At 41.0% G+C, this 23093-nt stretch overlaps 1 protein-coding gene across 6 annotated transcripts in view; it reads left to right on the top strand.

Moving 5' to 3' along the window:
- ELP4 (elongator acetyltransferase complex subunit 4) overlaps positions 1-23093 on the top strand; it is a 259781-nt gene that overhangs the window by 211374 nt on the left and 25314 nt on the right. The window contains exon 10 of one of the 6 annotated variants that reach the window (XM_037899908.2): positions 4438-4604. The exons of the other annotated variants lie outside the window; for them this stretch is intronic. Coding sequence (XP_037755836.1) covers positions 4438-4467 — 30 coding nt within the window. The 3' untranslated portion in view covers positions 4468-4604. Of the gene's footprint in view, positions 1-4437; positions 4605-23093 lie in introns of those variants that run through there. 6 annotated transcript variants of the gene reach the window in all.

The following is a 23093-nucleotide window of genomic DNA, read 5'->3' as shown; positions in this document are numbered from 1 at the left end:
CGTGTGGGCTGCCTCACTATCATTTGGCACCTTCAACATGTCATAAACAGCTGCCTGTATCTTCGGCTAGGAACTGCTCTGGGATTCATGCCAGGGAAAGTTCTCACCCTGGTCTCTGCTCCAGGCATATGCCTCTCTCCCCTGCTGCTTTCTGGGATGAGGTGTGGGTCTTGGCTGCAGTCAGAGGAAGCTCTCATTGAAAGATACAGTTGGGCGTGGGCATGATTCCCAGAAAGGGGAGTCCCAAAAGCTAGCATCCTGATGCTGACCCTCCTCCTAGCAGCCACAGACCGTCCTTCCTTCCCAGCATAGTAGTGCCTACAGGTATCACTGAAATCCTGGAAATGAGCTGCTCCTCTGCTTATAATTACCTGGGAGCTGACCAGTTTCCTTAAAGTTGAGCAACTTTTTATCATTTTTTTCAAATGTGCAGTGTATATTATATGAACTTAGTATCCAAAATTTTAAACTAAAAGATGGGAGGTTGACTTTACAGGAAACTGAAGACATCTGGTTGTTCATAGAATGGGCACAGGACGTCCAATACAGTTCCCCCACCACCTGCCTCCTGTGTACCTCTTGTGTGACCTGGAGTAACTGTCTGTAGGGATTAGAGGTACTCTAGTAATCCTTTGCCTTTATTTTGAGGCTGTGGACAAGGTACCAACTGTGATATTGACTTCTGTCCATAAAGAACAGGACTGAAACTACCAACCTATTTCATGTAGACTATCAAACAGTTATCATATAATACTAATGTTTTGTCCCTACCTGCCATGGGTAGGTCCTAACCAGCAACCTGAATGTGAAAGACTCCATTCCCCAGTACCATCACCAGTTCCTTGGGGTATGCAGCTTCAACCCCTGGCAGAATATCATTCATTTGCCTCTTTAGTGTAGTTAAAAGAAATTTTAATTTGCTGCAGAGTCAAACTTGTTCCATCATTCATCATAAATAGTTTTACTTTGCACAGGCCAGGCTTTCCCCTTTTCCTCTTACTATATTTGCTATAGATTTTTTGGTATCCCAAGGAATTCTGCTATATTTAGGTTTAAGAGACTGTGTATGCCAATGATGTATTTTTCATTTGAGTTGAACAATTTAGTCCTCATATCATTCCTACAACGAAATCATTTATATGATGACTTTTGATGTCTTAATAATAGGTACCATTGTTCTGATTCTTACACAAGTAGATAAATGGGGATAAATATTCTTAGTACACCTTTTTATGAGTAATGTTGAAATGTTAGTCATACCACTGTTCTTTAGCTCTATGAAGCTCAAGATTCTCGTTTTTAGTGAATATGTTGTAGTTTGCTGCTGACTCCACTGTATTTCAAAAATATAATATGCATGTATATTTGTGATACTCTAAGCTTGCATATGTGAGGTTTAATTTGGAAAAGGATGTAGATGTTATTTTTAAATAGTTTGAATTTTATGTTTACAATAGCTGAAACATTTAATTATTAAGTAAAGCTGGAAAACATATTGCAAATAACATTTCTATATAACAATAAGTTAAATTCTGCCTATTATAAAGTTTTCTCTTGATTTTATTTGTAAGAAGCCTTTGTGAAAATATCTCCAATTTCTCCAAATGAAAAACACAATTTGACAAAGATTAAATCATATTAAACAAGAAAATCATTTTCGTTATCTTCTCAGAGGTAGCTTTATTTTCAACAATTTAATATATAAAATAGCATATTCTGCACCCTCACCATACCAATTCCTCCTCTTCAATCTGCCAGGCAGCAGCAACTAAAAGAAATATTTTTGTGCTATATCCAGTTCATTGATGTAATTCTCCAGCATTTCTTCTGCCTTGTTGATGGAAACTTATGGCAGTGCTGCTACATAATGTTATTTGTGGTGCTATTTGGTCTTCTTCTTTTGTCAGTACCTCTGGAGCAAAGAGGAAGAAAATAGAACCAAATAAATTCCTCAACCACAGACCAATACATTTATTGCTCTTGAACTGTCACTCAGCCTAAGGAGTATAAAACAGTGGCTTGCACCATTAAAGGTCCCACGCTGATTGCTTGACTTAGAGACTGAGACCAGAGGATATATGTGGAGTTTGAAGGCCATCAGGAAGAATAGTTCAAAAGTATTAGACCTTTACTGAAAAGAGAAGGAAGTTTCCTGAAAGTTTTCCAACAAGTCAAATTCATTTGATCCTGCTACCATAATAAACTTCATCTGGTATAAAAGACAAACCATATATTCAAAGAATATAGAAAGTCATCACTTGGGACATGTAAAACTCGGCTAGACAAAACACTAATGAATGTTCTATGGGGAGCAATTCCACACTGACATGGAGGCAGAAAAAATTAATAGGCCTTTTCCAGCTCTAACCTATATGAATTTTATATTAATATTAATATATTAATAGAGGTCAACTAAATAAGAGAGCCTTTGATTTTTATGTTTCATTTATTAAATAGTCTTTATGCTTCCCTTTAGTCAGTCAAGGTTCTTGTCTTCTTTATTCCCTGTGAATTCTCCCACTCAGGTTAGTCTATTATAAGAATCATACTGCCTTTGTTTTAGTAAAAAAAGTCATTTTACAGAGGTAGATTCTAGCCAACTGGCTGGACTTGGTATTCATTCCAGCTAGTCAACCAGTTTTCATGTTCAATGGAATATCTCTGCTTTCAATGTTCTGATTTCTTCCCCCACAGGAAAGATCTTTTGGTACAAACCTAAGAGTGATTATTCATTTCCTATCCTAAGGGACTTTGTGTTCCCTTTTTTAAAGGATCCCTCAGGTTCCCTGGAAAGAAATAAGGCCTCTAGGTGAGTGGGCAAGCAGTCTTTCGCTACCAGTCCATCTCCTTGAACAGAGAAGCTCTGGGCTCTCTGCCAGTCGCTTTCCACTTCCAGCCTTGTTACCCACAATACACTGCCACCTCCTGCCTACTATTATTCTCTGACAGAGGTAACAGTTAGGAACCAGCAGTAGAGGGAGGTATGGCATATCAAAAGGGCAGGGGAGGGCAAGGAAGTTCACCAGCAAGTTCGGCTAGTCAGGGATCCCTGTAGGCAATTTCCCCCTACCTGCAGCCCTTCTGGCCTCTGACAGAAACACTTTCAGCGCCATGCCCAGTAATGATCATCAGAAGTCCTTAGGAATTGATCAGTGCACCAGGCATTAAAGACCCGGAGTTTAATCATTGTCCTAAGTATTAAAGAAAAATAAAACCAAATTGTCCGAGAAAAGTGTATGTGTTTTTAAATTGATTAACACGTGTTCATTGTGTTTGGCTTAAACTATCCTTCTGCTCCCAAACTGACATAATTTTAAATACAATTTTGATAAAGCAACATGTAAAGGAGAATGCTATCATTTTTTACTGAGAGAAACTCAGGTTTAGATGCTTAAATACATTCATTCACAAGGCTGTGAAAAAATTAAAGCTGGTTATTACACTTAGGAAGGAAAAATCAAATGGACAACTACAAAATGTGGAATAAATTGATTAGATGGTAGTACTGCTGAAAAGGTTTCGGGGCTATAGAGTATCACAAATTGAATATGAGTCAATAATGTGATGCAGTTGCGAAAAAGGCTATTATCATTCCGGGGTGCATTAACAGGAGAGGTGGATGTAAGACATGGGAGGTAATTGTTCTGCTCTGCTGAGCACTGGTGAGGCTTCAGCTGAAGGATTGTGTCCAGTTTTGGGCACCACACTTTAAGAAAGATGTGGAAAAAATGGAAGGAGTCCAGAGGACAGCAACAAAAATGATAAAAGGTTTAGAAAACCTGACGTATGAGGAAAGGTTAAAGTTTAGTCTTGAGAAGAGAAGATTGAGGGGGGACCTGATAAGTGTTCAAATACATTTAGGGCTGTTCTAAAGAGAACTGTGATCAATTGTTCTCCATGTCCACTTTAGGTAGGACAAGAAGTAATGGGCTTAATCTGCAGCAAGGGAGATTTAGGTTAGTTCTAACTGTAAGAGCAGTTTAAGTTCTGGAATAAGCTTCCAATGGAGGTTGTGGAATTCCCGTCATTGGAGGTCAGGGACGGTCTAGGTTGATTTGGTCCTGCTTCAGCACAAGGAGCTGGACTTGATGACTTCTCAAGGTTCCTTTTGGCCCTTCATTTCTATGATTCTAAGTATAGGAAAGAATACCCCCAAAAAAGTAAGCAAAGGAAAAATAATTAAAATAAAAGCATGCATGCTGGGGATTAGATTTGTCTGAAAGATTCACATGTTTGCAGTGGAGACAAAAGGGCATGGAGTTTAAAGATAGTGAGGGACAGTTCAGAAGTGTAAGCATGAGAATTTATGTTTTATACACTTAAAATGTATGTACAACTTGCAGGATAAGATATGGTTCCTGTAGATCAGGTTTTTGTCTTGTTGCATGCTTGTTTGTATAATGAAGTGCAATGGGAAAATTTCTCTCTTTTTTGCAGAAACAAGCAAGAGAAAGACTGAAAATTTGAAGTTCAGTTTGTTTTTTTAAAATTTCTTAGTATGCCCCTTCAGTGGAACATGTTTCTTTCATTTAGCATCCATACTTCTAATTTTTATAAAATATTCTGATTAATGGCTGTCATTAAGATTGTGGAGACATAAATAAATGACCAGTAATATTACATGCTAGTCCATATATGTACATGAGTAGACTTTTTGTGTGTGTGCTACATATCTAAATTAGAATTTATTCTTTAATATTTGTTTATAGTTCAGTTAATGACCGTGAAATAAAGCTGAAGTTGAGGCATTTAAAATTGGATTAAAATTTAAAACACTGCAGAAAATGAACAAAGTAACTTAAGAGAAAGAAAAGGGCTAGACAAACCAACATAGCTCTTCCTTTTGTGCTTAATCTTAATTCCACCTCTGTACATTTCCACTATAACTTTCAATCTCCTCTGTATGTTTAAAAACCAAACATTTTCAAATTTAACCTACATAAGTTCTCATTTTCAGAGGTTCTTCACACTTGCAGCTACCTGGAGGAGCAAGGGGACAGGTAGACATTTCCACCTTCTGTTCTTTCAGCCATTATTAGTACATGCTAAAATAAAATGCTGCATACCTGAAGTAAAGGCTCTTTTCCCCCCCAAGTTATCATCCTCCTCTTTTTGAACTGACAGCCTTCATCTCCCTAGCCAAATCTGGGTATTGGGACTTCAAAACAGATCTTGCGATCCCAGCAAGGTCTCAGGCATCTTCCAACCCAGTTCCTCGTCCCTCTGATCTACTTAGTTTTCAGAGCTGAAGTTCTCCTTCTCTTCATCCCTTCTGACAGTATTACCTGGGACCAATGTGCTCTTTAGAACATCAGGCTGTGTAGAAGGATGAGTCCAGAATTTAGTCCAGGTCCTCAAAGGTTAGACATCTTCTCCTCTCTGCACACAATATATTACAATTGTCCCTAGTCTTGTAAGAGACCATAAGTCCCTAGATTTTTTCATGGCACTTTTTGCCACTGTGAGTTATGCTCATCCCAGCTAGTTGCTCATATACTTTTATCATAGACCAAAGTGTTCCTTATTGCTGAGTTTAGTTAGATCAGTCGCTCTCAACCTTTCCAGACTACTGCTTCCCTTTCAGGAGTCTGATTTGACTTGTGTGCTCCCAAGTTTCACCTCACTTAAAAACTACTTGCTTAAAAAATCAGACATAAAATACAAATGTGTCACTGCACACTATTACTGAAAAATTGCTTTCTTTCTCATTTTTACCATACAATTACAAAATAGATCAATTGGAATATAAATATTGTACTTACCTTTCAGCGAATAGTATATAGAGCAGTATAAACGAGTCCTTGTCTATATGAAATTTTAGTTTGTACTGACTTCACTAGTGCTTTTCTTGTAGCCTGTTTTAAAACTAGGCAAATATCTAAATGAGTTGATGTATCCCCTGGAAGATCTGTGCGTACCCTCAGGGGTACGTATACCCTGGTTGAGAACTGCGGAGCCAGATGGTCTCAGTATGGTCACCAATGCCCTCACATAAGCCTCAGGCCAGTTGGCAGTATGCTCATAGTACACTACCTCTGAGATTTGCTAGTGATTGAAGCAATATGAAATAGACTGCTGTTGAAGAGGTTGATATCTGTGAAAATAGCGTACAAATGACCTCCATAGTGGTATATCGTTATTTGTACAGGAAATTTACTGCTGCAAAACTTGATTCCTGCATAGAGTAGTGCAGAAAAACCATCTAGGGAGTGACCAGTCCACTGTTGAATGGCAGAGGGCAGACTATTTGCACCACTGGAACTATCATACTAGTGATTCATATCCAGAGTGCCAATGCACCTCTGGAGAGAGCATGACATTGAAGACTACAAAGCGGTTAGCCTTGCTCAAATCAAATGTAATCCAAATGGTGGTGTGAATAAGTGTCTGTGCACCATTAGGAGCATTTTAGTGTGTAGTCACTTGGTTTTAGAGTTGGTTACAGTCACGGTAGGGGGCCCAAACAATACCAAATTTCTCTGGTGTAGACAAAGTTTCAGTGGTTGAATAGTGTCATCCATGATTTTGAAATCTTCTACTTGATCTCTTCAAGGTAATCTATTTTAGAGAATGAATCTAATTACTGTAACATCTCATAATGTAGGTTCTTCATTTTTTATTCTTTTGGAGTCATTAAAATGCAGTGCTCTTGGTGGATGGTTTCGGGGATTACTAATGAGATATAAAGCTTTTCTTCTATAGGTGACTGAATCAGATCCAGCCCAGATCAATAGTGACTGAAGGTTGTTGCCATGTGATGGCTGTTTGTTAGCCCATTTAAAATGATTTTGGTCGTTCCCCTCCAGTCTTCAGTGGCCAGGAGCCTAAAAGCACCAGTATAGTTATAGTATGCTCCCTCGTGGGCAGCCTCAGCAGAAAGGCCAGGGACTGAAAAAGTATGAAGATTGAACTACCCTTAGATCCAAGTAAAGGATGAGGCATATTGACATGGTAGTGAAAATTGCACTGCTCCAGTTCATTTTGTATCTGTTCTGGGTAAAAATGGAGATTTGCAGACCCAGGGTTGTCAACATCACACCTCTTACAAGCACTAAATTCATAACACATTACATTTAAAAGTTAAAAATATTACTCTGTATGAAATAGTGATTGGACCTGATAGAGCTTTAGACAATCAAACTTGTGAGTATTCCCAATAAGATTTTCAGGTTCATAAGCCTAATTAAAGTCCATGTAGAATTTTTAAATGATTGAGATATTTTTTATGACTGCTAGAAAGGTAGAGAAGGAAGAGGAATAACTGTCATTGATTTATAAGAATGGGGTATGCTCTGTCAGAACACAGAATAATAGAAGTACATAAAGTGAAAATGATTATAACACTTGTTGTTTGATTCTAACAACTCCCCCTGTGTGTGTATTTATTTTATACTACTATATTCTCTTCAGTCTCTTGTGCATCATACATAAATTATTTGCTCTATCAAAAGTAATTTCAATTAGTTTTAAAAAAATCTAAAGAACTAATACATTATCTTTAAAGTATTTACTAAATGTTCAACAAGAAATTAATATAATTTTTGTCATGGTCAGCTTCATAAGCCATATCTGCATATTCTGGATGAAAAGGGGAGAGATAAAGACCGAAACTAAGGGAAACTAGAGGGAAGAGAGATTCTTAGATAAGCAGTAACAGCAGATTGGAGTGGATGCCCTATTTAATATTACCTGTCACTATAGATGTGACAAGATTGTTTTAGACTTTCCATGACTCATTATTCACTTTTCTAAAGCCTTAGATATATCTGTGTCAAGATGGCAAAATAGTCCCACATAGTTGATTATGTTTACTTAATTAAGAAGTTTGTGAAAATACTAATAAGGATATGTCTACACTACGGAATTAGGTTGATTTTATAGAAGTCGATTTTTAGAAATTGATTTTATACAGTCGATTGCGTGTGTCCAAACTAAGCGCATTAAGTCGGCAGAGTGCGTCCTCACTACCATGGCTAGCATTGACTTACAGAGCGGTGCACTGTGGGTAGCTATCCCACAGTTCCCGCAGTCTCTGTTGCCCATTGAAATACTGGGTTAAGCTCCCAATGCCTGATGGGGCAAAAACATTGTCACGGCTGGTTTTGGGTACATGTCGTCATTTGCCCCTCCCTCCGTGAAAGCAACGGCAGACAATCGTTTTGCGCCTTTTTTCCATACAGATGCCATACCACGGCAAGCATGGAGCCCGCTTAGCTCCCCGCTGCTGTTGTGAGCATTGTAAACACCTTCCGCATTATCCTGGAGTATATGCAGAACCAGGCTAAGAGACGCCAGCACGAGAACAATTTTGATGAGGACATGGACACAGATGTTCCTGAAAGCACGGGCTATGGCAATTGGGACATCATGGTGGCAGTGGGGCTGGTTGATACAGTGGAACGCTGATTCTGGGCCCGGCAAACAAGCACAGACTGGTGGGACCACATAGTGTTGCAGGTATGGGATGGTTCACAGTGGCTGCAAAACTTTCGCATGCGTAAGGCCACTTTCCTGGAACTCTGTGAGTTGCTTTCCCCCACCTTGAAGCACAGGAATACCAAGATGAGAGCTGCCCTGACAGTTGAGAAGCGAGTGGCGATAGCCCTTTGGAAGCTTGCTACGCCTGACTGCTACCGGTCAGTCGGGAATCAATTTGGAGTGGGCAAATCTACTGTAGGGATTGCTGTGATCCAAGTAGCCAATGCAGTCATTGACGTTCTGTTATCAAGGGTAGTGATTCTGGGAAATGTGCAGGTCATAGTGGATGGTTTTGCTGCAATGGGTTTCCCTAACTGTGGTGGGGCGATAGATGGAACGCATATCCCCATCTTAGAACCAGATCACCTTGCCAACCAGTATGTAAACTGCAAGGGGTACTTCTCAATGGTGCTGCAAGCACTGGTGGATCACAAGGGACGTTTCACTGACATCAACGTGGGATGGCAGGGAAAGCTACATGACACTTGCATCTTTAGGAACTCGGGGCTGTTGAAGCAGCTGCAAGAAGGGACTTACTTCCCAAACCAGAAAATTACCGTTGGGGATGTTGAAATGCCAATAGTTATCCTTGGGGACCCAGGCTATCCCTTGCTCCCATGGCTCATGAAGCCATACACAGGCAGCCTGGACAATAGTAAGCAGCAGTTTAACTATAGGCTGAGCAGGTGCAGAATGGTGGTAGAATGTGCTTTTGGACGTTTAAAAGCTCTCTGGCGCTGTTTGCTCATTAGGTCAGACCTCAGCGCAGCCAACATTCCCATTGTTCTTACTGCTTGCTGTGTGCTCCATAATATCTGTGAGAGTAAGGGGGAGACGTTTATGGTGAGGTGAGAGGTTGAGGCAAATCGCCTGGCATCCTATTTTGAGCAGCCAGACACCAGGGCGATTAGAAGAGCACAGCAAGGTGCGCTGCGCATCGGAGTGGCTTTGAAAACCAGTTTCATGACTGGCCAGGCTTCGGTGTGACAGTTGTGTGTATTTCTCCTTGATGCAAACCTGCCCCCTTTGTTGATTTTAATTCCCTCTAAGACAACGACCCTCCCCCCTTCAAAATAAAGTAACTATTGTTTTGAAACCATGCATTCTTTCCTTATTAATTTTAAAAAAAGGGGAGATAACTGACAAGGTAGGTGGGGTGGGGTGGAGTGGGGGAGGAGGGAAAGACAAAGCCACGTTGCTTATTGTAGCCACACTACAAATCCAACTGTTTGAATGACAGCCTTCTGTTGCTTCGGCCATCCTATGGAGTGGAGTGGCTGGGTGCCCAGAGCCTCCCCTGCCTCCTGCGTTCTTGGGCTTCTGGATGAGAAGGGAATGGAACTTGGGCGGTTGTACAATGGATGCAGCGGGGGTCTGTGCTCTTTTTGGCTTTCCTGCAGCTGGACCAGACACTTCATCATGTCCATTTGTTCCCCCATTAGCCTTAGGATCACCTCCTGCCTCCGCTCTTCACGCTCCTGCCTTTGCTCTTCGCGCTCACATAATGCTTTCCTAGCCTCTAACACTGAATGCCTCCATGCATTCAGCTGTGCCCTATCAGTGCAAGAGGACTGCATGAGCTCAGAAAATATGTCATCGCAAGTGTGTGTTTTTCGCCTTCTAATCTGCGATAACCTCAGGGACAGAGATGATAGGGGGAGCCTAGAAACATTTGCACCTGTGGGGAGATAAACAGGGAGAGTAAAATTTAAGATGATACATTTCTGAGAGCAAAAGGGAAACTCTTTCACAGTGAATCAAGCAATTCACAGCAGACAGCACATGTGCTTTAGGTACAAGGTCGCATATTGCCTTTTATATTGAGCGCCTGCCGGTATGGTGACACATCACACACAGCTGGGCAACAGAATTCGGTTTCCATGCAGCCATGGTAAGGCAAAGGGTACACGGGGTTGGCTTCTTACGCATAACATGTGGGAATGGTTTCAAACTGCAGCGCCATTCTTTCCCATAGCAAGCAATGCTGGTTGGGTTTCACATTTAAAAGGAGGGACTGTGGTTTTCGGGTGGATGTGCAGCACACACCTCCCCCCACCCCACCACGTGGCTATTCTCCGGGATGATCCCTTTTAGCCAAGAGCAAACAGCCCAGCATGAATGGGGTCCTTTTACTGTTCCCTTACAAAAATTCCCCTATTTCAACCAGGTGACCATGAATGGTATCACTCTCCTGAGGCTAACACAGAAAGATAAAGACCAAATGTTGCTTGAATGCGACCAAAACCCAGGACCATTCGCTGCCATGCTTTGTGCTGCAATGATTCCAGAACACTTTCAGAGTACCTCCAGGAGAACTTCATGGAGATATCCCTGGAGGATTCCAGCTCCATCCCCAGACATGTGAACAGACTTTTCCAGTAGCTGTACTGGCCGTGAATGCATCCCAATTCTTCAGGGCAAATCAAACATTAAACACTATTGCTTTTAAACCCTGTACTGTAGTTACAAATGTGCACTCACCAGTGGTGCCTTCTCCAGTTTCAGGATCGGGATCCCGCCTTAGGAGGGTATTGGCTCCAGGGCGATGAAAAGGTCCTGGCTGCCAGGGAGAATGGATTCACCACTTGCCTGCTGCACATTCTCCTCCTCTTTCACTTCCTCCTCCTCCTCCTCCTCATCCACAAAATCCTCCTCCCTGTTGCATGAGACTCCCCCCTTGCAGGTGTCCATGGACAGTGGTGGGGTATTGGTAGGGTCCCCTCCAAGAATGACATGCAGCTGATCATAGAAGTGGCATGTATGGGGTTCTGACCCAGAGCGACCATTTGCCTCCTTTGTCTTTTGGTAGACTTGCCTCAGCTCCTTAACTTTCACGCAGCACTGCTGTGTGTCCCTGTTGTAGCCGCTCTCCAACATGCCCTATGAGATTTTGGCAAATATATTTGCATTTCTTCTCTTTGATTGGAGTTCTGCCTGCACAGATGCTTCTCCCCATACAGCAATCAGATCCAGTGTCTCCCTTTCGGTCCATGCTGGAGCTCATTTGCGATTCTGTGGGGACTGCATGGTCACCTGTGCTGCTGAGTTCGCCACGCTGACCAAACAGGAAATGAAATTCAAAAGTTCCCAGGGCTTTTCCTGTGTACCTGGCTAGTGCATCCGAGTTCAAAGTGCTGTGCAGAGTGGTCACAATGAAGCACTCTGGGATAGCTCCTGGAGGCCAATACCGTCGATTTGTGTCCGCACTACCCGAAATTCGACCCAGCGAGGTTGATTTTAGCGCTACTCCCCTCGCCGGGGAGGGGTACAGAAGTCGATTTTAAGAGCCCTTTAAGTCGATGGAACGGGGTTGGTTGTGTGGACACAGTCATTTTAAAATTGACCTAACGCAGCTAAATTCTACCTAACCCCATAGTGTAGACCAGGCCTAAGTTAAAATATTTTTTCTTCAGGTGGAATATGCACAGCTTTCCTTTTTCTTTTCCTTTACTTCCTTTTTCTTTTCCAGTTTTTCTTAAACTTAGAATATGTTGCTCAGTTCTTTTTCTCCAACAATTCTTTCTATGATTTTTCAATACCTAATTGTTTATCCAGATTAGATTTTGGAAATGAAAAGTGTGAATGATAACTTGGATAGCTGGTGCTGCTATAAACAACAAGATGAAATTTCTTTAGTTTGGGTCATAGCAACTGTTGTTGAGTTTTTCACACTTATTTAAGGTGATGCAGAATAGGGATAGAAATGAGCCCTTGGTGGTGTTGAATATCATTGCTGGTTTTATGATGTTAATAATTCTTCTTTCTCCTAATAGCATAAGAAATAAACTACTACTAATTGCCAGGCTGATTCTAAATAGACTGAAGCATTCTAAACTTGCTTCAACTTACTCTTATTGTGGTGGTAACTTAGCTGTACTGAACAGTACGTGTTTGAAAAAACAATATTAAAAATGTCTACTTCTGAGGGCTTTCTTACCAGCCAGTGCAAGTAGTCTTCCAATCAAGTAGTAAAGGCAATAAGCCTTCAAATTCTTGGTGTCAGTGCCAATAGTGTTACTTCATTTTTTCAGTCTGATATTCAGCACTAATACCATGCTGTTATTTATGAAATGATAATTCATCAGGATACTGAACATACAATGGAAGCAACCGTATTTGCAAATATTTACAATAATAGGATATTCCTTTTGAGAAGTATGTCTATTTTATCTGAGTTTGCTGGAGGACCAAAATATTGGCTGCAATAAAACTAATGATGTATTGATGTATTGAAGAATTCAGGTATTCAGCCAGCCTGTTGTACTGGGGGAAAGCATTTTCTTATTTTGCTACTACTAAAGTTGTATCGCAGAGATGCCAACCTTGCTCTGAGACTTTTAGGGTTGTTTATGAAAAGAATTAGGGAGGTTGCTTGGACATCTGTCTCCTCCTCGCCTCCTCTCCCCTCACCTCTCCTCTTAGAAAGCCAGACCTCTCTCTCCCCCGCCCCTTTTCCTCTCCCTGCAGAAACTGGGATGTCTCTCCCCCCCTTTTCCCCTTCCCTCCCCCACCTCGGAAAAACTGGGACCTCTCCTCCCTCCTCTCCCTATCTAAGGCAAATGGGGGGAACCTGCCATCCCCACTGTGCCCCTAACCCTCATCCCCAAACAGGCAGAAGCAGAGAATTGGTCCTCGGAAAGCTGCACTCCTGTGCCACCTAGGGCCCTTAATTACCTTGGCCAGTCCCGGGCCTGAACCTCCTTCCCAGGATGATCCTCGTCCTCTTCTCCCTGCTCTGTAATATTTTCTCTCGCCACCTCTGCTGCCACCGCCATCTCCTCCTGCCCCTCCAGCTTCTCCTCCCCCACAGACTGCGCAGTAAGGGTCTGATTTGGGACAAGCTGTGGCAATTGTCAATGGGGTTTGGTGCGCTGGATTCATTGATACCTAGAGTGTTAACAATAGTCCAGCAGGGTCCACACTGGGTAGTTAGCACACAACATGCAGATTGTGGCGTGGGCAGTGAATCCAGCAGCGCTCCCAACCCATTCACTGCACGATCTGCACATGTGCCTGATGGATGGTGGAGAGTAATGCCCCCCATGGCTGCACCCTATTTGCTGTGTTCATCAGACTCGACTGGTGGTGAGTGACATACACACATATCTTTTTTATTTATAATGTATGTACTTGCAAAATTCAGAGATTTAAACCTGAATTAGTAATTTCATAATTACGTGTAAAAATTGGGAGGATTACAAAAACTTAGGGAGTGTTGGCATGTCTGGTATGGTGTCCAAACCCTTCCAGGTCAGGTGTTTTTCTTCTTTACTCTATAGGGCACAAATTTTATCTCCTAAGGAAAACAATAAGCTAGATTGCCGTAAAATGATTTCACAAAATCTACGCAGCTAAATTTGGAACAGCAAAAATCAAGTACTGTGCAAGCTTTCAGGTATTGCAAATGCCAGTAATAATATACAAAGGAAAAGTCCCACATAGCCGTGAGTACAATATGCATACATGTTGGGTTACATTCACCTTCAGAATTTCACATTTGTTTTCATTGTAGGAAATGAATGAAGCACCTAAAATGTATTGTGCACTATAATTGTGTTGTAGTTATTTCACATTAAGTTTCAGTTAGACAAGAATGTGACAAGACCATTTAATTAGTTAATAAATATCTGTCGCTGGAAGTTGACAACCTGGAAAGTAGTCTGTTTTGGCATTTTTATCCAGCACAAGTTCTGTCAGGCCATATGTGTCATTAGATGTTGTGCAAGACCTCACCTTATATTTGACTACTTTAAATGAAATGTTTTTAGCTTTAGTTCTCATTTTGCTGTTAATAATATGTTGACAAGAAGGGTGGAACTTTTTAATAAAAAATTAACATTTAAAGGGCTTACATAACAAGCACTGTGTGTCATATTATGTAACATATCAAGTTGTCTTCTTTCTTCTAGATATGTTTGATATGCTTAAGATTAGTCACCCAAAGTAGTTCAGTAGAAATTCATTAAAAGTATTTAATTAGGCGCTTCTTGTAATCAGCATGATTAGAATCCAAGTTTGATAACTGGCTAGTATAGGAAATATATCAAGAAGAGAATTTCAGTTCTACCTATTTTTAAACTATATTATATTTATTCAGGTGGTACATTTTCCTCCTCAAGCAATCTTGATTTTTATGGTAAGGCATATTACAAAGTAAAAAATGTGAATTTTACTTACTTTGTGGAGAGGGCAGAGTTTGGTCTACATTTTACTGATTCTCTATCCTGAATGTGCATAATAATAATAATTTATTTTATTAACTAAAGTTAGAAACATAGTGATTCTCCAAAAATAAGTAATTTATAATAGGTATCTATTCTTGGTCTGTGCTCTCAGTTCATGAGTGATGGGAACACCCTCAGGTAAAATTCTAAATAAGCTCTTATTCTAACTATCCATTCCTTTCTTGCTTTTGTTTGTTGAAGAGCTAACCCTGATATTCTTTTTAAAGACACATACATTGTAGCCACTATGTTTAACATTGAATATATTTTAGTTTTTATAATATATTTTAGTTTTATAATTATATTATCGTTTGCTGTCTTCCAATGTTAAGTTAAAATGAAGTTTTTATATGGTGAATAGAGTTGTCTTCACCTCACAGGATTCTGTTTGTAATTTGTCTTTCCTTTTGTGGATTTGTTCAAGAGGTGGCTCAGATGCAACTGGGAAGATGTTCCCCTTTTAGAAAGTTGCTTGTGGTGTCTTGGAACTGACCATGACTCTTCTTCTGAGTGTGATGTATACTCAAGGGTGTTACCTGGAGCAGTCTGGTCCTGGGGAAGGTGCATCAGGATAGGGTTGGGCTCCCCAGAAGCAGACTATAAGTCTGACTTAAAGTTGAAGCAGAAGGCCAAAAAAAAAAGGGTCCTCATAGGAATCAGAATCTGATACTACAATGAAAAGTCTGTGATTTAGCATCCAGGCCACTTGTTTTGAAAGAGGCCATAGTCATGGTCACAGCTATAGGGGGGAACAGCAACATGTTTCCTCCTGCCATGACTAATTGTGGCTGGCTTTGGAGGAATGTGGGGCAGGGGAGAAGAGGTGAGACTGAGGCTGCTTTGTGCATCAGCTGGCTGGAGGAGAGAGTTTGGGAGCTTCTGATATAGGAAAGCTTAGAATTTGGGGGAAAGTCTTGAGAAGGGAAGGTTGGAGGAGGAGACATTTAAGGAGTTTGTGGGAAGTAGAAGAGCCAAGAGGAGAGGAGTTTTTACATTCTCACATAAAGAGAAGTCTGGAAGGGAAATAGGAGAGAGAGGAGCATTTAGGGGAGAATGGAGGCTTGGCATGATGTCTAAAGATGGCTGCACTACAGGGCAGGAGCCAGTCCAAGATGGTACTATAGAAGGAAAAGCAGGAAGAGGCCATATTGTAAGCTGAGGGTCTTTTTTGTATTTGTTTTGTTTTTGTTTGTTTTTTCTAAAAGGGGTAAGTGAGGACATAACATTATTATTTACTATTTATATTATGGGAGCAGCTAAGAACCTCAGTCAAGCATTAGAGTTCCTATGCTAAGAAGTGAACAAGTAGGCATCATTGGCAGAATAAAGATAGGGTTTGACAGCATGTGGTGTTGGAACTTGTGTCTGGTGGTACGGAAGAAGAGTCATAGAGTTCAAGGCCAGAAGGGACCTCCAGATCATCTAGTCTGATCTCATATATATCATAGGCCACCAACACCACCCAGGACTTACTAGGATGACAAGATAGCAAGTGTGAAAAATCAGGATAGAGGATGGGAGGTAATAGGTACCTATGTAAGAAAATGCCCCAAATATCAAGACTGTCCCTATAAAATTGGGACATCTGGTCACCCTAGCACCCACACACTGAACCCAACAACCTTAATCAGACCAAAGTATTACAGCTCACAGGAGACTAAACTAGTACATGCCACTGGCAGAGAATAGGAGGGACTGAGGTGCCCCTGTGTCCAAGACCCCTGCAATGGCAGGGAAATGATTAATTGGGTTGTACCCAGATAATCCTGGCAAGTGACTCGCACCCACGCGTTGCAGAGGAAGACAAAAAAGCCCCAAGGTCACTACCAGTCTGAGCCAGGGGGAAAACTATTCTCCAGCCCATATGTGGCGGTCAGTTAGACCCTGAGCATGTGAGCAAGAACCCGTCAGCCAAGGACCTGAATGAGAGAATGCTTGATACCACCTCAGGACATCTGACAGGGAAGACCACAGCTCAATCTCTATCTCCCTGATGCTTTGGGGAAGGAGATAACCCCTCTCGCTGCCCAAGAATACACTGGAGGTGGAGAAATCCCTTCCTGACCCCCTGCCAGTGGCTGGCTGAACCTCTGAAGCATGATCTTTTAGGAAAATAAGATATAAACCAGAAGTGAGTCTCAGGGCTGTTAAGCTCTGCCTCCTATCATCACAAACAATCCCATCATATAGTTGCACTCAAAAATTTGTCCAGCTGTCTCTTAAATCTAATAAGTTGTGGGTACCCGCAACTGCTACTGGTAGTCTGTTCCACAACCTCACCCCTCTGTTGGTTAGAAACCTTTTTCTAATTTCCAGCCTAAATTTGTTCATAAGCTAGGGTCTTGCAGGGATTTCTCTGTCCCCTGCAATTTTGGGGTAAAATTATTCCACTACCCACGGGTGCTTTAACATCTTTAGAACATTTTCACTAGCTTTCCTAAGTCTGACCTGAAATTAAAGGCTTCTGACAAAGGTTAAAGGTGTCACTGGTATTGGAACTTTAATGTCACTCCCTGGGATGCTCACCTCCAGCCTGGAGATCAAATTGAAGTCCACACTCAAGCTCTGGTCAGGCATCTCTCAGTATGTAGTACACAACCTGGGATGCTCTTGATGTTGGACCCTGAGCCTTACAGATCTGTTTCTGGTATGCTAAATCCTATAATACAATGTATACCTTTACCAGTTGTTTGGTTTGGTGTCTAATGTGACTGCAGCCCAGACAACCAGTGGATATGTTCACCAATCAAAGCACTTTTCAGGCAATGAACCCACTTGTTATTTTATAAATTGTTTCTGCCACATTCAACCACTTTGTTCCCCTTACCCATATGTGTCTGTCCACCTCAACAGTCCCCAGCACTGAATCTCCTCTCTGATAGCCACCCACTTCACTCCCCTGCACTTTGTCTACTCTTCTCTTCTTGTGACTCCCTTTGTCATCTCTTCTTGTCTTGTCTTGTCTTGTCAATTGCCTTCATTACTACTTTTTTGTGCTGCTCCGTGTGTGTGAAAAGCTAGCCCCCTTTCCTGCCAACCATCTTCACACTCCTCCATATCCTTCTTTAAAATGCACTTCATTCCATTTGTTTACCATTATGAACTTCTATGCCATAATGTGTACTACATTCCCTTGATATCAGTCCATACTTAAAAAATACTCAGAATGCAGGTGATTTGCCTACTCTGTGATGACTTGCATTATTTTCCTCATCCCTCCTTTTTACATGCTCTGTCTTTCTTCATATTCTGTTTGTCTAATTCAGATTGTAAATTTTTCAGAATCGGTCTACTTAAATCTCTGTAAAGCAACATGCTGAGTTACAGTATTATATAAACATTTGATCATGCACTCAAATTCAACAGTATCAGGAAAAAATCATTGCAAATAATCATGGCTAAACTGCCAGCAATATAAAAATACAGGTTAAAGAGGGAAGGGGTTTTATTCCAAGCTCAGGATTTCCTGAGGCAAAAATGTTCTGTAAGAGGACTGGAGCCTGTCCTGGGCATATCTCCTTTGTATACCTGTATCAGTCATAGAAAGAATATTCAGAATGTTGCCTTGTTAAGCAATTCTACTGTTGCTGCAAAAAGAAGACTGGTATTTGCCCTGGACTTAATAGATGCAATACACAGAGAAGTATATCACAGTTAAAAGATGAATCTAAGATTTCTCAGGGGGAAGGTAATATTTCTAGTTTTTATAGGCCAACAGCAATATCACATGTGTTTATTGAATGTTTATGATTATAGCAAAATAGCTAGACAATACAATGGGCTAGATCTTCAATTCTAGTTAAGCTTAACTTGGCACAAGGGAGGGACGCAAATTTGGCTTTCAGTCACTTTTCATGCTCCCGCATCCTGAGACCAGTCAGGGACAGTTCAGTCCCCAGCATAAATTAGATCAGCCTCGGGGCTCTCTGATTTATGTCCAACTGCTAACAGCCCCAGGTGGCATTTTAGCATCCAAGGGTTACCACGACACAGTAACACCCCAGTCTTGTTCCCTTTCGCACTTGCAATGGGACCCTGGAAAGGAGTGGTACAGAACCCACTGTGGTGGTTCTATACTACTTGAGGATTCCCCCTATGCAAGCATGCTGCGCTGCAAGCTTAACTGCTGCTTTGAACAATCAGAACATCATAAAGCAGTCAGAAGAAGAGCCAGGATCTGGCTCAATATCTGCCCAGAACTGAAGTGCAGTTGCTCCCTTATCTGGATTTTTGGATTATGAAGAATGAAAGACTCTGGGAAGAGTTCAAGGATATGTTCAAATCACCACCAGGATGTGGTATCACTTATATTAATCATAAACTACACCTAATTCCCAGATTAAGAAGCATGAGACAACTGAAATATTTTTAAAAATCTCTACTAAACATGGCTCAAAGATACTTCGGATTTTGTAAAAAAGCTATGTGGTTGCCAGCAGATATTGGCCAGGGCCATGCTGCAGATGTTGGATCTAATGGTTACAACATTACTGATAATGCCTATGGCCTTGTAAATCACCCTTAAAAGGATATTGTGGTCTCTCTAGTCACAGACACTTAGTATCTCCATATGACAAAAATACCTTCAATAGCTGACTTTTTGAGAGCTGAGAGAGAATTTACAATTAAGAATGAACTATCTATGTATGTATTATGGGAAGAGAAACTATTCCAAAGAGTTTCATAATTACAGAATTTAGGTTCTTTTCAAAATCCAGACACTACAAGAATATCCTGGAGTTCAGGGAGGTCCTTTATGCCCTCCGATTTTTCAGAACCTGTTATTTTCAAAGGGTGTGTGGCTGTATTTAGGTCAGAATTTTATATGCATACGATTAGGACACAAAGTTGTACTCAGTAAGCAACATAAGATGAACCTGGACTCCGTGGTAGGAGGTCCTCAAGGTTAAAAAGGTGGGAAATTTCATTCTGAATATTTCTGGTTTCCACCTGCCTGGCATGAAGCAGAGTTGCAACCCGGTTCAGATAACCAGTAATGGACCACCGAGATTGACACCTGGATTAGTTAGAGGGGGAACAAACATCTCTCAAGAAAGATAGACCAGAAAGATCTGTTTCTTCCATCCCTCAACAAAAAGTTACCCGTATTGTGCTCCAGAAATCAAGAAATTACCACAGCAGCGATGGATGCTTTCTCCCGCCACTGGGGAGAACCTTTCTTGCTTTCCCTCAGGCAGCAGAAGTCCTGAGTAAATTCAGAAGAAAACAGGTTACATGATTCTCCTGGACTTCTATCTGCCAGGCTAAATCTGATTCTTGCTCCTTATAAAGATGACTGAACTAACTTGTGCCAGAAAACTGATTGGTCCCCAACTGGCCATAGGATTAGGGTGCTGCAAAGGTGACATGAACCTTTGTGGCTTCCCTTTCCCATGCTGAGCACAGCTCAGCTAGTCCAGAGGATCTGGCCAAAAAGATTTAGCAGTGACTTCAACTCACAAAGTAAAGCGCTTTTGGCTGTGGAAACAGAACAGCACTACACCAACTTTCTTAAGGATGAGGCATTGCAGTGGACTCAGGCTAAATTCTTCCCCAAATATTGACAGTTATACCTTTACCAGTTAATATCCTGCCAATATTTTCCCACATCCTGTCTCACTGAGGTACATCTCAGCAAATAAGAACTGAAAAGTTCCCTCGACTTTTATATGAAACAGTGTCTATCCAGTTTTGTTTCACTTGACCACCAATATGTTAGTTCAAGCTATGTCCAAGAGATCCATATTTAAGTGCCTTTCTGTCTGCATCTCACAGAGTTTCTCCTTAGCAGACCTGAATCTTCAGCAGAGACAGAGAAATGTTAAGACAAGTTTGGTAAGCTTTTAGTCAGCCTGAGATAATTTCCTGTCCAGAAGAATCTTAGGGCAGCCACATGGAATTTTCTACATATTTTTTTTCTCCAAGTCACTGGTGCTTGGGCTTTATTACATCATGAACCCAGGTTTAGTCAATGGTGATTTAGAACTTCTTTCCAAGTTCAGAGTGGTCCAGCACTCATTCTCACCATTTATAAGTCATTTGGGTTCCCCTGGAGTTTTCAGTAGTGGGTGTGTGGGTGTCTATCTTTCTCAATTTTGAAAAGGTCATTTTCTCGTTATTGTAACAGTCAATGGCAGAACTACTTTAACCTGTTTGATTCTAGACAATACCTATCATGTTACTCTTGTTTCATAAGGTATCTATGACGAAAAATCCCCACTCACCCACCGTTTTGCCCCTTCTCCCTGCCCCGAAGTTGGGGATATTTTGTTCTGCCTATCAACTTGCTATTAGAAACAAGCAACTTGCTGTTAGAAATTATGCTTGCCAGTGTACCTTGAGTAATTTGCCAGCAAGCATGCAAGCACCACTCACTGATTAAGCTGGTTAATTGTTTAATGCTAGATTATCCCTTCCTGTGAGGATACCCACATGAAGAATAAATGGGGGAGAAGCCAGAGTTGATACGAAACTCCATAACACTGACCTTGAAGAGTTTCCAAGCAGTCATGCCCTGAAATGGAGATGTTTTCAGAGGGGGAAAGGCGCCTCTAAGCTCCACAAATCTTGTGGCCCTTCAAGACAGAAAGGCCCTTATGTTACTGAAAATTAACCACACTCCATTCCCTACTAGTAACAGAGCCCCTTCAGGGGTCATATTGCCATTGGCTTACTCCCCTTGTGACTGTGCATTAGCATCTTCTGATGAGCCCAGTGTAAGTTATCGGTGCTTCAGTCATCATTAACTCCTAATAAGGTATCTGCAGCAATACCTGCTACCTCGGCAAAAGATGGTTCCACTGAATGTCTGGTCCGCTACTCCGCTTTCTCCTGTGCCTGCTAACAAGATCTACACAGAGCCCCAGAAATTATGCTTCTTCTAAGAAATTAGGAATTATTCCACAAAGGGAGCTTCCTCTCTCCCCACCCCTTTTTTCTTTCCTCATTTCATATCTACCACCTCCAGATCCCCTTTACTTGTACCGTCTGCTTCAGCAGTCTGGACCAAAGATTATTCAGTTGCAGGTCTTTTTAACAGTCATGCACTGGGAGTCTAGACCCCAAGAACGGGAACCCATTATAATTTTTACCTTCTGTAAACAGACATTGCAAGTTTCATTTTTGCTTTTCAGTGAGATTTTTGTCCCAACTGGAATTTTGTTTCTGTGTAGTATGTTATTAAAAATTAATTGCAGATGTATTATTGATTCAATAACATATTTTAGATGCATTTTTGAAAGACATTATAGGTATTACAATTGTATGGCATGTTAGAAAAATGGAGAGTAATCATTTATCCAAATATATACCGCACCTAAGTAAAGCAAAATGGACTAATCAGTGTTCTGGAACATGTGCCCGTAGCAATAAACTAACAGAAAGCTCATGGTAAGGTGTTGGGCCAGCCTGGTGGTCTAGCAATAATGCATTGCCTTGCCATGTGGGAGAGCTGGATTTGGGAATTGTCCTGGAACACTAGCCACCCAGTCCAGCGATTTGAGGAGGATGATGACCATCTGCTCTGCGACACCTACTGGCTGATTTACAGTTGGCATCAGTCTCAGAGGAAATTGTGATCTTTATAATCAGAGAATAAGTACAGCAGAGGTAAGCTGTCAAATAGAAAAATGAGAAGTAATAGATGTAAAATAAACTATTGAGCAAACCTTAGAATTCACTATTGTCTGACGTGTAGCTTTGATCGTGTATGTGAAGTAAGGCATTCATTATGGTGGGGGGAAATTAGCTATTGTGGTTGTTAGTCATGCTCTTCTCTTCATCACAATTCCTCATTTAAGTGGGAAGAATCATAACACTACGGGTCAAGGCCCAGTTTTGTGTACCTAAAGGAAACGCATGGATATTGTACAGTCCAAAGACACAGTCCATTCCTAGAATCCAGTTCTAGACACTTCCCAAGCAAAAATAAATCACAAAAATAGAATAAGAACTGAAGCGAGAATGATGGTAGGTATTTAGTAATGGCGAATAAAGAGCAAAAAACTACAAGCTTATATTAAAGGGTACTATATATGAAGCCATCAACAAAATAACCAAATTTTAATAAAATAGATATTCTTATGTATTAGGAGGTCATACTTGTATCCGTTATTTCTGCAGGTAAATTTTAACTAAAACGAAACTACAGTACTTGGGATAACAGATTACCCAAAATGTGCAGGACAATTAAGATTTTTGTAAAAAGTTCAACTGATTTTTAATACTGAGATTATATTTCCACCAGACTGTACTTCTTATTACATCAGTGCCCCAAACTGTTCTCAACTCCCATCATTTAAAAAAAAGTTAGATTTTATTTTCCTATCTAGTAAATGTATGTATCTCTCACCTTTATGTAAATACATTTTAACTTCTCCTCCACTATTTTTA

Source organism: Chelonia mydas, chromosome 6 (genome assembly GCF_015237465.2).
Source record: "Chelonia mydas isolate rCheMyd1 chromosome 6, rCheMyd1.pri.v2, whole genome shotgun sequence".
Classification (NCBI taxonomy): domain Eukaryota; kingdom Metazoa; phylum Chordata; order Testudines; family Cheloniidae; genus Chelonia; species Chelonia mydas.
The sequence above is the reverse complement of the archived record's forward strand: the minus strand, read 5'-3'. Positions and strand labels throughout refer to the sequence as shown.